General features: G+C 37.9%; 1 protein-coding gene across 5 annotated transcripts in view; it reads left to right on the plus strand.

Moving 5' to 3' along the window:
• tbc1d12b (TBC1 domain family, member 12b) overlaps positions 1 to 14,765 on the plus strand; it is a 130,462-nt gene that overhangs the window by 98,516 nt on the left and 17,181 nt on the right. For 4 of the 5 annotated variants that reach the window (XM_041210267.1, XM_041210268.1, XM_041210269.1 and 1 more), the window contains 5 exons: positions 1,632 to 1,747; positions 9,372 to 9,454; positions 11,257 to 11,374; positions 11,816 to 11,922; positions 12,902 to 12,982. In XM_041210267.1, coding sequence (XP_041066201.1) covers positions 1,632 to 1,747; positions 9,372 to 9,454; positions 11,257 to 11,374; positions 11,816 to 11,922; positions 12,902 to 12,982 — 505 coding nt within the window. Of the gene's footprint in view, positions 1 to 1,631; positions 1,748 to 6,993; positions 7,046 to 9,371; positions 9,455 to 11,256; positions 11,375 to 11,815; positions 11,923 to 12,901; positions 12,983 to 14,765 lie in introns of those variants that run through there. The other variant, XM_041210271.1, reaches the window with a different exon arrangement.

A 14,765-nucleotide genomic window follows, 5' to 3' on the forward strand; every position in this document is an offset into this window, starting at 1 on the left:
CCAAGGAAGAAAGATCAAACAGAACCTCATAAGCACTATATTGTAACCTGATCACGGAAATTTCCCAACTGACTGCCCAGAACTCCATCACAAAATCATAGAAATCCAAAGATATTTTTCATAATTCAAAATGTGTCAAACATCAATTGTTTTGCATTGACTATCTATTTTCTGCGTTAATTATGAGGAAGTACTAAACATAGAGTTGAGTTTTTTCTCCTACTTTAGTAATAAACCTGGTCTTGACTTGCAGTGCAGACTTGCTGTGAGAGAGCCTAGGCTCTAACTTTGCTCAAATGATAGATATGGAATCAAATAAACCCACATTCCTATCAAGACCATGAGAATCGGTTAATGGTTACAGCTGTTTGATGTGGCTTGGAATTTGATTATTTTAAACAAATGCAGCAATGTAACTTTCACTTTGTTTGAATATTCTTTGTAAGCCTTTCCTATATTATTCCTCTCATTTTAAAAAGAAAAGGTGAATCTATCTTGACTCTACAAAATGTCTATCCAATGTAGTTCTCTACCAATCTCCACCATTCTGTTCTCTCCAGGAAAATACTTATGCTTTTTGTCATTATGTGTATGCTTGCATGTTTTTCCCCATTGAACCTGCTTATGTTTCCACTTTTCCCATTTTTCTTGTTGATTTATTTTGCTAAAATTCACATTGGGAAGTTGAATATTAGTAATAACCTGTTGAAGGAATGTCCAAAAACAAAACAAAAAACCCAAGTTATTTCCTATATTCTGTGTTCTGCAGTTTTCTTTAAAATATAGCTTCAAGCTTAAGGGTTGAAAAATAAATCGTCAATCTGAAAAAACACTGCCTTATTCTCATATATATCTAATTAGAGTCTACTCTGGATTGGAAAATTTGTACTTGATTCATATTGTTACCTAATTTAGCCAACATAAATAACACAACATAATGTAATCACTTAAAAAAATACTTAATTCAAGGTTGCTTAATTCTAATTTAACAGGATTGGCCTTGGTGTATATTTGCAGGTTAATAGAAAATTGAAGACGAGCAAAATATTTTATGAAGCACGTTAAACAGATCACATTACTTTCTGTTTTTGAATTATTGCCCAAAAAAACGAACACAATGAGTTATCTGCTAAAATGTCCCAAAGAGAGCACCATTAAATTTAGCATGCTCTTGTGACGATTCAAAACACAATTGTGCTATAATCAGTGGAATTAAGACTGACTCAGAGTTATGCTGCTGAACAAAGAACATATATGCCATAATTATTGTAGAAAATTTGGGGCAGGGGGTGATGCTTCTTGAATTGGATATTTTTCCACTTTCAAATGAATTTATTTTAATGAATGCACCTTGACTATTCATTTTCAGGATACATTTTATCAGGAAAAAATAACGATATGTCCTGTTATTGAAAGAATGGTACCTTAAGACAAAACTACAGAAGTGATTACAAATTTTGACTGTGACTGTCAGAAATTACTGGTCAAACTTTTGGTCAATTTTTCCAAGTCCATGGTTGTTTTCATTTTCTTTTATTTTAAAGGGGGGAGCTAAGCTCTTTGATCAATTTGTATTAAATTGTTAAAGGTATGTTTTCAATGTGTTGATTTCTTCTTTCTGCTGAAAATAGGAATATGAAGCCCGAATGGGCCGAATGACCAAAGCTCCACTCCAATCTGCACGGCGGCGAAATCTTGAATTTGAGCCACTGTCTACTACAGCACTTATCCTAGAGGATCGACCAGCGTAAGTAAAGTTTGGTATACGGCCTGCAAAAATGATTGGTGCAATTAATTCACGTTTGGGCTTGTATTCCATAAATGTTGCCATATAAACTATGCTAAGGCTCTGCATTTTAGTATCTAATCCTGTTATCACTGTATCTACTTTTACAAGACTTTTTCTGGGAGAGGATGTCAATTCTTGCAAATCTCAAACTTGACATTACTGTGAAAATGTGGCTGTGTTCGTAGCATTCAATCCAGATTCTATTCAATAGTTATATATAAAGAACCTATTTCATTCATTAGTTGGTTCATGGAACACACGCCATTTTAATGTCTATCCCTTTTGGGTTTTGTTTCTTTTTTACGCATACTGCTCACCATATACAACAAGTAAGCAGAACCTCATTCCAAGTAGCCTTGTTATGATTTTAGCTAGGGACATCCTTACAACTCTGCACAATCTTAAAACTTTGAAGACTTTCCATCTTCCTCCGCTCCAACTATTCTGAGGTAAAATTTTCAATTACCATCTCTTGACTGTGGATCCCTCAGTCCCTTGGTTCAGGTTACTTTTCCAATACTTCCAAGCTAGCCTGATGGCTTTCATTGCCACAAGGCTCTGTGGAGGGACCACTGTAGATTCTTCCACTAGGTTCAAACTAGGCAAACTTGCAACTTCTGTTCCCTTACAAAATTCAAACTGAGATCAAGCCTTACTCGCATTCCACATGGCAAACAATGAACTTACTTTTTTTACTCTACTTACAGTGCAGGTCTATCTAACTGTCATTTACCTTGACTATCTTCTCTGTGAGCTGCAGACTGCACACACCAGTTCCAAGCTGCAGCTACTACTTGATGGCTTTGTGTCCATTTATATGGCCATAACTAGTTTCAGTCTGCCCACAAGTTTTGGTTTCCAAAGCTCAGGTTCAGTTTTAGTTTCCTAAGTGACTGGGAGGGTGAGTTTCCTTACTATGTTTCTCTTTTCTGTTTCCAGTTAGGTCATGCATTGTTTAAGTTTCTCCTCTTGTTTTATAGCTCTATCTCTCCTACTCTTACCTTTTAAGTGTAATAATCTTCCAACTTGTTTATGTTGTATTGATCTCATTTTCTACAATTATACTAAAAGGTATATTCTGAAACACACAAATCATGAGCTAGATATTTGGAACAACATCATGTCAAATGGTATGAGTAATTATAACAGACAAACTATTTGCATAAATAATCTGAGTACAATTCCTCTGTACAAACGTGCCTTGGTAATTGGCCCAATTAATATGGAAATTTAGCCCTGTCCTGGTTGTATTTACTTTAAAGGACTACCTCAAGATGAAAGTTGTGCTGGATTTTAAAACCACAGGATGGAAGCAGTTTGCTTTAATTTCTGTACTTTTTGATTAAGCTAATTTAAAGTAAAGTTTCTTTTATAACAGCCTGTTTAAAATGCTAGTGTTGTAAAGTACCAATAGTCTACCAATGCATTAATAACTTTATAGATTGAACCATTGTATTATAAAAGTATCCGTCAACTATCTCTAGTGGCCAGCTCCTATAATACTGAATTTTGATCTTGGAAAAATGATGGATATGTAAGAAGACAATACAGCTTTGTTACTTTATCTGTTTAACTAAACTTGATGCCTTCAGAGAAGCAAGCATTTTGAGCTCCATGGGCTCATGTTGACCAAGTCAGAAGAAAGAAGCTCCATAACACAAAACAATCTTACATTATTTCCATGGTACAGGACTTGACACAATTGAAAATATGTTGCAGTTGTGTAAGCTTTAAATGAAGGATGTCTAAAAGTTAGAAGGGTAAATTATCCAAATGTGGACTGTTTCTACATTGTACAGTATAATACTTCATACCTTTGCTTTCGTAAATTGTGAATAAAGTTGAATATTTTAGTCCACACAAAGTGGGTTCAGACTCCACCTTCCAGACTGACAGACCAACAGCTTTGCAGTTAAGTAGGATCACTGGTAACCCTGAGTTATGCAACCAAAGATGCAGACTATTCAACCACAAAGGTTGTGGTTGCTTACAACTATTGAAATAAAAATACTTTTTAAAAACCCCAACAGTACAGCAAGTTTAACTTGTATATGAAAAAAGGTATCAACCTGATGTGGGAAATGAAGGGTTAATATGATTACTATGAGTTACGCTCATGAAGCAGTTTCACTGTAATTTTCCATAACCTTAGCTTATACACTTGGCCTGCCTTTTCAAGATGTGTTTTGCTAGAGATGAAGTCACTGTAACCAATAAGCCGGAGCTGTTTTCTACATTTCATGCTGTCGCACTAGCATGCTTACCTGTGAGAATATGATCGGACATGTTTACCTGTGATACATGGACGGCCACGAGCAGACAAAGCACGTTCAGGCATATGGCCAGCTGAAGTTGAATTGTGTATAAATGTATGTTACTGTAACTGCTCTTTGAGAGATTCAGCAGCTTGAATCTTCCCTGCATGCTTGTAAAAAAGCATCTGACTTTAACCATCTCTGTTGTGCCACAACAGAACCTATGCATCCACTTTGTGGAAACAATAATAAAATGACATGCTTTACTAATAATTGTCTTGAGGACTTATTAGATAATGCCATCAGCCAATAAAACTTGGCTTCTTTTGCTTTTTGGTGCCCCCATGGTCTTTTGGCCAAAGGAAGAAGATGCTTCCCAGTTGAATTGGCCTGGAGATTTTCATCAGCATTCACCAGATAGAGAAAAAAAATCATGTTTGACTCTCAGTTTATGAATTAGCAATCTGTTATTTAAGTCATCCATGGGCCTTTCAAAAAATGTATGAAAATGGAATTTAAAAAAACACACTTCCAAGGGTGTATGTTTTTTCATATTTTTCATTTACAATCATTTATGGGCCTGAATTTTGCAGTCAATGATGCAACAAGGGTGCTCACCACTGACCTTGTTGAGAGCTGTCCACAAAGATCTAGTGATCTGAATTGTGTGGGTTTCCCTAAACCCATTGGCATTAAATTGGCAACCCCATTAAATGTGGTACCAAGACAAGGGGATACCTTCATGTACAACAGCAGTGATGTCAGCAAGCAAGTAAGCAGCCAGTTGCATTGAATATTCTCTCACAGGAAACCACAAAGTTAAGAGCACTTAATCTCCTTCACTTTTGATTTATATTTTCAGAGAGTGAAATAAATAATTCATTAGATTAAGATAGAAGTTTCAATAAACTTTTGAAAAAAGAAACTTTTAAACAAATATATTTTACCATTATGGAAAAAATTGACACACTACAAATGTAAAATTAGATTTTCAGGACCAGTGAGGATGTTTAGCAGTAATTAGGAAGTTGGTAGGCTATTAAAAATTCAGTTACACCTCATTCCATAAGATGTAACTTTTTCAAGGGATTTAACAGCGAGACTAACAATGCAAGAGTGGAAGTTCTTGTCAAATCAATGGTTTCCATTGAATATATTCTGGGAGTGCCTCAACAGTGACCTTCTGAAGAAGCATAGAATCACTGGCTGCAAATTCTGGATTTCTGCATTATTCCGCACAAGTGTGGACTCCCGAAGCTGCAGTTAGTTTCAATGGAATAGTGAGGCGGCTGATAGTTTCACTATCATTATCACCATGCAAGGCGCCCAGTAACTTTATTGCTTTAGCCATTGAATTTCTTCTTGAAATTTACAAAATCAAGATCATCCTGCATTACGAAATACATCCAGATTTAGCCTTATTGATGTATGTAAGTCCTTCTGAAGCCCAAAGCTGGTTGAAATTTGGGCCTGACTAAACCTGTGCAATGAAGTTTATAGTCATAAGTCCTATTATATGTAATGAATAGCCTGATAACCACAGTTTCAGAGCCTTAGGTTCTCAATTAATATTTACATTTTGTATCTTCAAGGATGGGGAAATGACTGTTCAGCTTAAATCCAGCCCTTCACAGGCTTGTGTGGGATTCATAATCTTAGGGGAATAAACAGTAAGCATGGAATGCAGAAGTTTATTTGGCCCATCAAACTTACTTGATGGATTCAGAATTCAGACAACTCAGAAAATTTTTCTCCTGACCAATGAATTCTCCAGAATATTAATATTTATATGATTCAATCCTGTCAGTTTGCTTTATCCAGAAGACCATTCCCATGATCTTGGCAATGGAAAAACCATCACCCATTTGTGAATAACTTGAAGCAATCACTATTCACCTTCAGTCACATTCCTAATATTCCAAATATTCAGTTGTTTTAATAAATTAATTGATGCAGCATTAACTATATTTGTACTTATTCCACACATACACATGTCTGTGAGGTAAGAATTATCTAGTCTCATATATCTTTTTTAAACCTTTTTATTTTTATACTTGTCTCTCCTAGTCTTGCATCCACAATAAAAGCCAGGGAGCCCACTTGTGTATCTATTATCTATGCTTCTAATCATTTTTAATAACTATATTCCCAATTAGTCATATTTCTAACAAAGAAAGGGTATTATAATTTTCCCCTTAATTTGCAGCTATCGTTAAGCCATGAATTCACCCTCTCCTCTGAACCGTCTCCAGTGCATCCTTGTTTTGACAACAAGGAGCCCAGAATTGCACAGTATTCTACATGTGGCCTCAAAGATATTTGCAAGATTAAATATTAAATATTGAACTTCATTAACATCATTAACAGATTTATACAAGATCCTGACTGTTAATAATCAATAATAATACCCAAATCATACTTTGCCTTTGCTAACAGACGTATTTTGTGTTCAATTTTGGTGTGGATTATTTCACATTCAAAACTAAAATACCTTAACTTAAAATAATTGAATAAATTCAATTAACTGACCCAGATCTTATCCCTTTCAAAGTAATGCAAGAAAAATAATTGCAGATAAAGTACATCTTAAAAATAAAACTCAGTGGATGGTGCAATTATACATTGGAATGCTAACTTTTCCTTGCTTGGTGCTTTAAAACCCCTTCTCCCCCACAGTGAGTGTTATTTGAGAAAGTGCGCTGACTTTCAATCTTTTAATGGGATGCACTACAAAAGTAATAGTTTTTACAAAATATCTGCATCACCTTTGTAGTGGACTTCATTAAAATATTTGGTGAGAAAATACTACCTATTTCAAAACTCTTCAATTGAAAAAAAAACTGCCCATGTTCAAGTACCGAATTGAAGATGATAAATTGAGGTACCGACTGGTAGAACATATACATCACTTAGAAAAGTTGTGCTATGCATTTTTTTCTTTTTTTGCAGGCTAACAAATTAAGGCAGAGCAACTATAAACAAAGAAACTTAGAGTGAACAGGTGCATTTATATGAATCTAGCTTACTTATATAGAAGATAATAAAACTATCAGTTGTGGAATTTTAAGATATTTCTTAAGATGTTTCTGCTTGTAGAGAGTCCAAATTTATTGGTCAGAAGTATAAGACTGTCACCAATAAATCCAATTGGGACTTCAAGCGCAACTTCTTTATTCAAGTGGCAAGGATTTAGAATTTGCTACCACACTGGGTAGCTGAGGTAAATGATATTGATGCATTTAAGGGGTGATAGGAACATGAGGGAATTGAAGGATATGTAGATGCCGTGAGATGAAGTAGGGTCGGAGGGTCCCGTGGAGCACAGGCTCTAGGCACAGATCATTTAGGTCAAATAACGTATCTCTGTGCTGTAACTCCACCTAATAAGGAAAATTCACAGGAAGTTTGGAATCTATCAATATGGACTTTCCCTACCTAAAAGCACTAATGCCAAACTGATAGAGTTGTTACCAACTCTATTCTAAAACTCAGCCAGCAGGAACCTGGGTAATACCATTTGTGCCAGTGTGCTGCCCAAGCAGTTCATGGTGCACTGCCAGCTGCTGCCTGATTGTGACTGACTTGATGGATATAATACCTGGTGAATAGAAAGGTCAGCTGAAGAATTCATGAATTAATTGGAGGCAAAGCTTCTTCCTAAAACCCATGACCCCACCTAGAAGGACAAAGGCTACATGCATATGGGAACATTATTACCTCCTTCCCCTCCAAGTCAGGCACCGTCCTGACTTGGACATATATTTTCCTTTATGGTTGCCAGCTTAAATTCCTCGACCTCTACCTAAGAGCATTGTGGGAGCATATTTACTGTATAGACTGAGTGGTTCAAGAAGGCCCGCCACTTGGGATGGGTAATAAATACTGGCCTTGTCAGTGGCACCCTAATCCCAACAATGCATTTTTTTAAAAAACTGCCAGTGGCTGATTTCATTAACCAAGAAGCTGGAAAATATCACTATCAAACCTGATCCAGTCTTGTTATCTATGTGCAGCCCAACGATATTTTCTGCAAAGGACATTGAGCTTATCTCATGAACAGCAACAATTGATTAAACAGTTACCAAAATGTTGCAGAAATTTATGAAAGTGAGTGAAACTGGTACAGTTCAAATATTTAAATCACCAACAAAATGTTGATGTGTTCATTTGTAGAGTATGTGCAGCCTGACTGATGAAATGTTGCTTACCCTGATGTGGGAAGTAGGGATTGAACCTGATAAATGTATGATGCATATTTAAATTACTAATATTGTGCAGCCATGTAGCTTTGAAATGTTGTGGAAATGAGTCCTATTCCAAATGTGCTTGAGTTTGAGGCAGTAATTTAAAATCCAGCTCAATTAAATGCTGTTTATTTTCATTTCGCATCATACTTGTTATGCTGTATGTCACATTGCCAGGGCGGGGAACAATATCCATGTACTTCAGGTACTGGATGAGCAACATAGAAGCCCTGTTCACGTGGGAGATACTGGAACCTATATAAAAATAGTTGTGAGGAGGATCTCCCACTCCTTGCCAGGTGCCATGACCAAGCATGTGGCCTGACTTGGAGATTTTTATTGTTTAGTCCACAGCTCTATTATGAAGTTATATAGAAGCAAAATTATAATTTTTTGCAGCATTATCCAATTTTATGGAATTCTTAAGTGAATTTTGACAAGTATTTGACAAATTTATTCTATCAGAGTTGCTAAGACTCCATGTTTGAAATAAAATTTAAAATTCAAGGGAATGTGCTCATGTCTCAAGTACTTATCTAGGTCCATGCCCCTGGTGAGATAAGGTGGTGTTTGAATGCATTGTGACACTGTTGTTTTGTTTTTGTTTTGGATTTCCAGCATCCGCAGTTTTTTTGTTTTTATCTTTGTGACACTGTTTGACTGACTATTTGGAATACAGTTTGAGCCCCTTCCCCAGCTATTATACTTAATGGTAACAAAAGCATGCCTGTGACAAAGTGCATGCAGTCTTTTAGAAATAGCTTGCCTCTCATAAAAGGTTCAATTGGTTTGAAAGAGGCACTGTCCCAGTAAATGCTTGTATAACTTATACTTCTAGCATGTAGACGAGCAGCAAGGTTTGGATATTGAGGCCAGTTTTATAATTTAAAAAAGTCAGGTCATGGGTAGATTTTGTATAGCAGGGAGATGAAATTCTGAATGTATGTAGGTGATTTTGAAGAAGTTTCTGTTCTGTAATTGGAGGAAATTACTGTGTATTTATATGTGGAGCGCTTCTCATCCTAGAATTTGACATTCAAATTTTTACTCCTGTGCTTACCAGAAACACTTTTTTTTTTGCAGCCACCTACCTGCCAAGTCTGCGGAGGAGGCTCAACGGCACCGACAAGAATATGATGAGATGGTGGCAGAGGCAAAGAAACGAGGTGCTGTTGTTGATTACTGGATTACTTTACTGAGCAAGATGTAATGAGATATGTGAAATAACCTGATTCATCCTCTACTACTAAATGCAAATACCATACAAGAATATTCTTAGGTTAATTTTGCAAATGACCATCATATCTGCACGGTTTGTTTTGTCATCTTAGATTTCTAATCAACAAGCATTTGCAGCCAATAAAAATGACCAGGCCTTGGTAATTTTGTCATTGCACATTGACTGAGTACATAATTGAGTTATCATAAAATTACATCAATTAGTGGTTAGTAGGTTGATGCCCTGGAGCTTAGCCACAAAGGTCAGAATTTACTAGATTTAATCCTTAGCCTATAGTGAATTAGCTCATCTCATTCAGAGTAACTGGTTTCCGTTTTCCTGGGTTTGGGCAAGAAAATTGAGCAGAGCTTTCCTCTTTTGGGGGTAACAAACTAATTAAACAGGTTGATACGGCAGATGATCAAAATAGACTTTGTGTAAGCACCAGCTGAGAATTGCAGTGATCTTATGACTTTAAAGGAATAACTGTAGAGCACCAATAGTCAGTAATTTGGATGGGTAAAATGCAAATTCAGCTCTTGATCCAAGCCACATTATGCCTTGTGAAGACAACTGTCTGCCCATGGTTAGGGGATGGTGACAGATAAGGGAGATCAGAGGGAGGGTAACCTCATGTCTCCTCTTGCATGGTCAAGATGAAGGAACTGAGGGCATCCTGGCTAAGTTTGCAGATGATACAAAGATAGGTGGAGGGACAGGTAGTTTTGAGGAGGTGGGGAGGCTGCAGAAGGATTTGGACAGGTTAGGAGAGTGGGCAAAGAAGTGCCAGATGAAATACAACGTGGGGAAGTGTGAGGCCATGTACTTTGGTAGAAAGAATAGAGGCATGGACTGTTTTCTAAATGGGGAGAGAATTCAGAAATCTGGAGTGCAAAGGGACTTAGGAGTCCTAGTCCAGGATTCTCTTAAGGTTAACTTGCAGGTTGAGTCGGTAGTTAGGAAGGCAAATGCAATGTTGGCATTTATTTCGAGAGGACTAGAATATAAAAGCAGGGATGTGCTGCTGAGGCTTTCTAAGGCTCTGGTCAGACCACATTTAGAATATTGTGAGCAATTTTGGGCCCTGTATCTCAGGAAGGTTGTGCTGGCCCTGGAGAGAGTCCAGAGCAGGTTCACGAGAATGATCCCAGGAATGAAAGGCTTAACATATGAGGAACATTTGAGGACTCTGGGTCTATACTCGATGGAGTTTAGAAGGATGAGGAGGGATCTGATTGAAACTTACAGAATACTGAAAGGCCTGGATAGAGTGGACATGGGGAAGATGTTTCCATTAGTAGGAGAGACTAGGACCCGAGGGCACAGCCTCAGAGTAAAGTGAAGACCTTTAGAACAGAGATGAGGAGAAGCTTCTTTAGCCAGAGAGTGGTGAATCTATGGAATTCATTGCCACAGAAGGCTGTGGAGGCCAGGTCATTGAGTGTATTTAAGACCGAGATAGATAGGTTCTTGATTGGTAAGGGGATCAAAGGTTATGGAGAGAAGGCAGGAGAATGGGGTTGAGAAACTTATCAGCCATGATTGAATGGTGGAACAGAGTCGATGGGCCGATTGGCCTAATTTCTGCTCCTATGTCTTATTGGCTTATGGTCAAAGGTGGAAAAGTGTCAGAGCTCTGAAAACAAATTGTTTGAACCCTCAAGGTTACGAATCTATTTAAATGTACTAGAAAAATTTGTCACTTATGAACAGTAATTAGAATGTTTTGGGAATTTTGATTTAATTCAGAGATAAAAGAAGCACAACGAAGAAAAAAAATTATGAAGGAGCGATTCAGACAGGAAGAAAACATTTCTCATGCTATGATCATTTGGAACACTGATATTCTTCCCAACTGGGAGACCATGTAAGTAGGTTATTATTGAAAAGCAACTACAGTTGAGTATCCTTTATCCGTAAATCCGAAAACTGAACACATCCAAAAACCACACTTTTTTGAACCTTATCAACCTTTAGCATAGGAAGCCTAGCTGTTTGTCTTCACTCTTTGCCTTGTGATTTTTTCAAATTCAAATTCACATTTCAAAAAGAAAGTTATTACAGGTACCCTGTATTTATTATTCAGTAATACTTCTTACTTTTCTCGCCATTTTATTTACTTTAGACTATAGGTAACTTAGGATTAGGCTATTGTAATGTAAGCTTATACATGGCATCCGAAAACTGAAATTATCTGAAAACCAAAATGGAGACAGCCTGAGGGTTTCGGATAAAGGACGCTCAACCAGTACTTTATAATTGTGATAGTTGTGCATGTCTATAACACCTTTTTGTTTCTTGTACTTAGTCGAAATACGCGGAAGGTGCGTGAATTGTGGTGGCAAGGTATTCCGCCAAGTGTTCGAGGAAAAGTATGGAGCTTGGCTGTTGGTAATGAACTGAATATTACTCATGGTATGTGCACTGCCTGAATCTTTACATAAATTACTTTGTTAATGAAAAGAAAGAAAAAATGTTCTGCTTCAAAAATGTTGTGGCAATTGCACTTTTCTGACACTTATTGCTTATGTAAGCCTAGTGAGTTTGGCAGGCGATGGACTGAATGTGACAACAATGGTCTAACTGACTCTGACCTTGCTTTATTCCAGCAGGGATCACTGAAGTTAGACCAGGAAAACAAACTCTTGCTGATTGTCTTCCCCAATAATTTCAGGGATCTAAAATGAATTATAATATTCCTGCTGCCACCCCAACCGAGATCCTCTATGTCGGTGCAGATCAAGATTGAATCTGCAACGGCTATATGGCTCAGAGTCCAAGGGAAGAGGTTATTAATTAATTGAGCTGCTTATAGTTAGTGATTACTGAATTAAATATTGGTGCTTTCATGGTTACTATCTTGTGCCAGCATTGGATATGTTACAAAGTCCGCAGACAACTATGAGTAAGATTTATTAAGGAAGTAAATGTAGTGTCAGTCACTTCTCAGTATTACAGAACATAGTTGTGCAGCTTCAGAAATTATTACAACTACACTAGATTTAATTTTAGCCTATTTATAAATACCACTAGACAGTGTTTAAGAAATTAAGCTCTTTCAAATTGAACTAGATTCAGAAGTGATCTAACATTCCCTTCACAATATTCAGATCTTTTAACTGAAACGGCAAGCAGAAAAAAACGTAAAATTGAAGCTTTTGTTCCCTCAGGTAACTAGCTCCCGATTTCAACTATACTACTGGGGCGATAGTAAATGGAGGGCCATGGCTTCCCCAAGGAACCTCTTCTGGGCCACAGTCACACACATCCTGTAGTGACGTTTTTAAAATAGTTTTTGTTAGCTATCCATGATCAGGTTGATTCAGTTGGAAAGGGAGAAATTAACGTTTTTTTCAAATACCTTAATTGTTTATAGTGTCTTTCCATTTCATAGAGCTTTATGAAATCTTCCTGTCTAGAGCTAAGGAGCGCTGGAAAAACTTCAGTGAGATTGGATCAGAGAATGAGACTGAAGGTAAATTGACTTTTGAATTACCTCTCATGGAACAAATCATTAAATTGTCAATGCAGAAAAGCAAAGCGGTCCTCTTCACTCTGGTTGGTATTAAGTTCTTGAATGTTGTTGGAGCTGCACTCATCCAGGCAAGTGGAGAGTATTCCATCCCACTCCTGATTTGTGCCTGGCTTTGGGGAGTCAGGTGGTGAGTTACAGGATTCCTAGCGTCCGACCTGCTCTTGTAGCCACAATATTTATATGGCTAGTCCAGTTTGGTTTCTAGTCAATGGTAAGCCCCCCAGGGTGCTGATAATGGGGGATTCAGTGATGGCAATGCCATTGAATGTCAAGGGTCGATGGTTAGATTCTCCCTTGTTGCAGATGGTTATTGCCTGGCACTTGTGTGACACGACTGTTAAATGCCACCTGTCAGCCCAAGTCTGGATATTGTCAAGGTCTTGCTGCATTTGGACATGGACTGCTTCAGTATCTGAGGAGTCATGAATGGTGCTCAAGCTTGTGCAATCATCAGCGACCATCCCCACTTCGGACCTTAGGATGGAGGGAAGGTCATTGATGAAGCAGCTGAACATGTTTGGGCCTAGGACACTACCCTGCAGTGAGGTCCTGGAACTGAGATAATTGACTTCCAACAGCCACAACCATCTCCCTTTATGCTAGGCATGACTTCAACCAGTGGATAGTTTTCCCCCAATTCCCACTGACTCCAGTTTTGCTCTGGCTCCTTAATGCCACACTCGGTCAAATGCTGCTTTGATGTCAAAGACAGTCACTCTTGCCTCACCCATGGAGTTAAGCAGCATTGTCCATGTTTGAACCAAGGCTGTAATGAGGTCAGGAGCTGAGTGGTCCTGGCAAAACCCAAACTGAGCGTCAATGGACAGGTTATTGCTAAGCAAGTGCTGCTTGAAAGCACTGTTGATGACCCCTTCCATCAATTAGAATACAAGAAATAGGAGCAGGAGTAGGCCATTCAGCCCTTCAAGCCTGCCCCGCCATTCACGAAGGTCATGGCTGATCTGCCCCAGGCCTTAACAACTCTTTCATGCCAGCTCCTCATTGCCCTCAACTCACCAATATTTCAAAAATCTATTTACCTTCTCTTTAAGTACTTTGTGATCTAGTATCCACAGTTCTCTTGGGTATAGAATTCCAGACATTCACTAACCTCTGAGAGAAGAAATTCCTTCGCATCTCAGTTTTAAATGGGTGCCCCCTTATTCTGTAACTATGTCCCCTAGTTCGAGATTCCCCCACTAATGGAAATATCTTCTCAATATCTACCCTGCTAAGCCGCCTCAGAATCTTGTATGTTTCAATAAGATCACCCCTCATTCTTCTAAACTCTAATGAATAAAGACCTAACCTGTTTAACATTTCCTGATAAGTGAACTCCTTCATCCCAGAAATCAACCTAGCGAATCTCTTTTGAACTGCCTCCAGTGCCGGTATATCCTTTCTTAAGTACAGCTACCAAACTGCACAGAGTACTCCATGTAAGGCCTCACCAATACTCTGTACAGTTGTAACAAAGCTTCCCTATTTTTAAACTCCAACCCCCTGGCAATGCATTCCATTTGCCACCTTAATTATTTGCTGCACCTGCATGCTAACTTTTTGTGTTTCATGTACAAGAACACCAAGTTCCCTCTGTGCTGCACTTTTTTGAAGAGTATGTCCATTTAAATAATACTGTTTTTTGATTCTTTCTACCAAAGTGCATGATTTCACACTTTCCTACATTTAAACTCTATCTGCCAAGTTTTTGCCCACTAACTCA

This window comes from Carcharodon carcharias, chromosome 17, assembly GCF_017639515.1.
Source record: "Carcharodon carcharias isolate sCarCar2 chromosome 17, sCarCar2.pri, whole genome shotgun sequence".
Taxonomy (NCBI): domain Eukaryota; kingdom Metazoa; phylum Chordata; class Chondrichthyes; order Lamniformes; family Lamnidae; genus Carcharodon; species Carcharodon carcharias.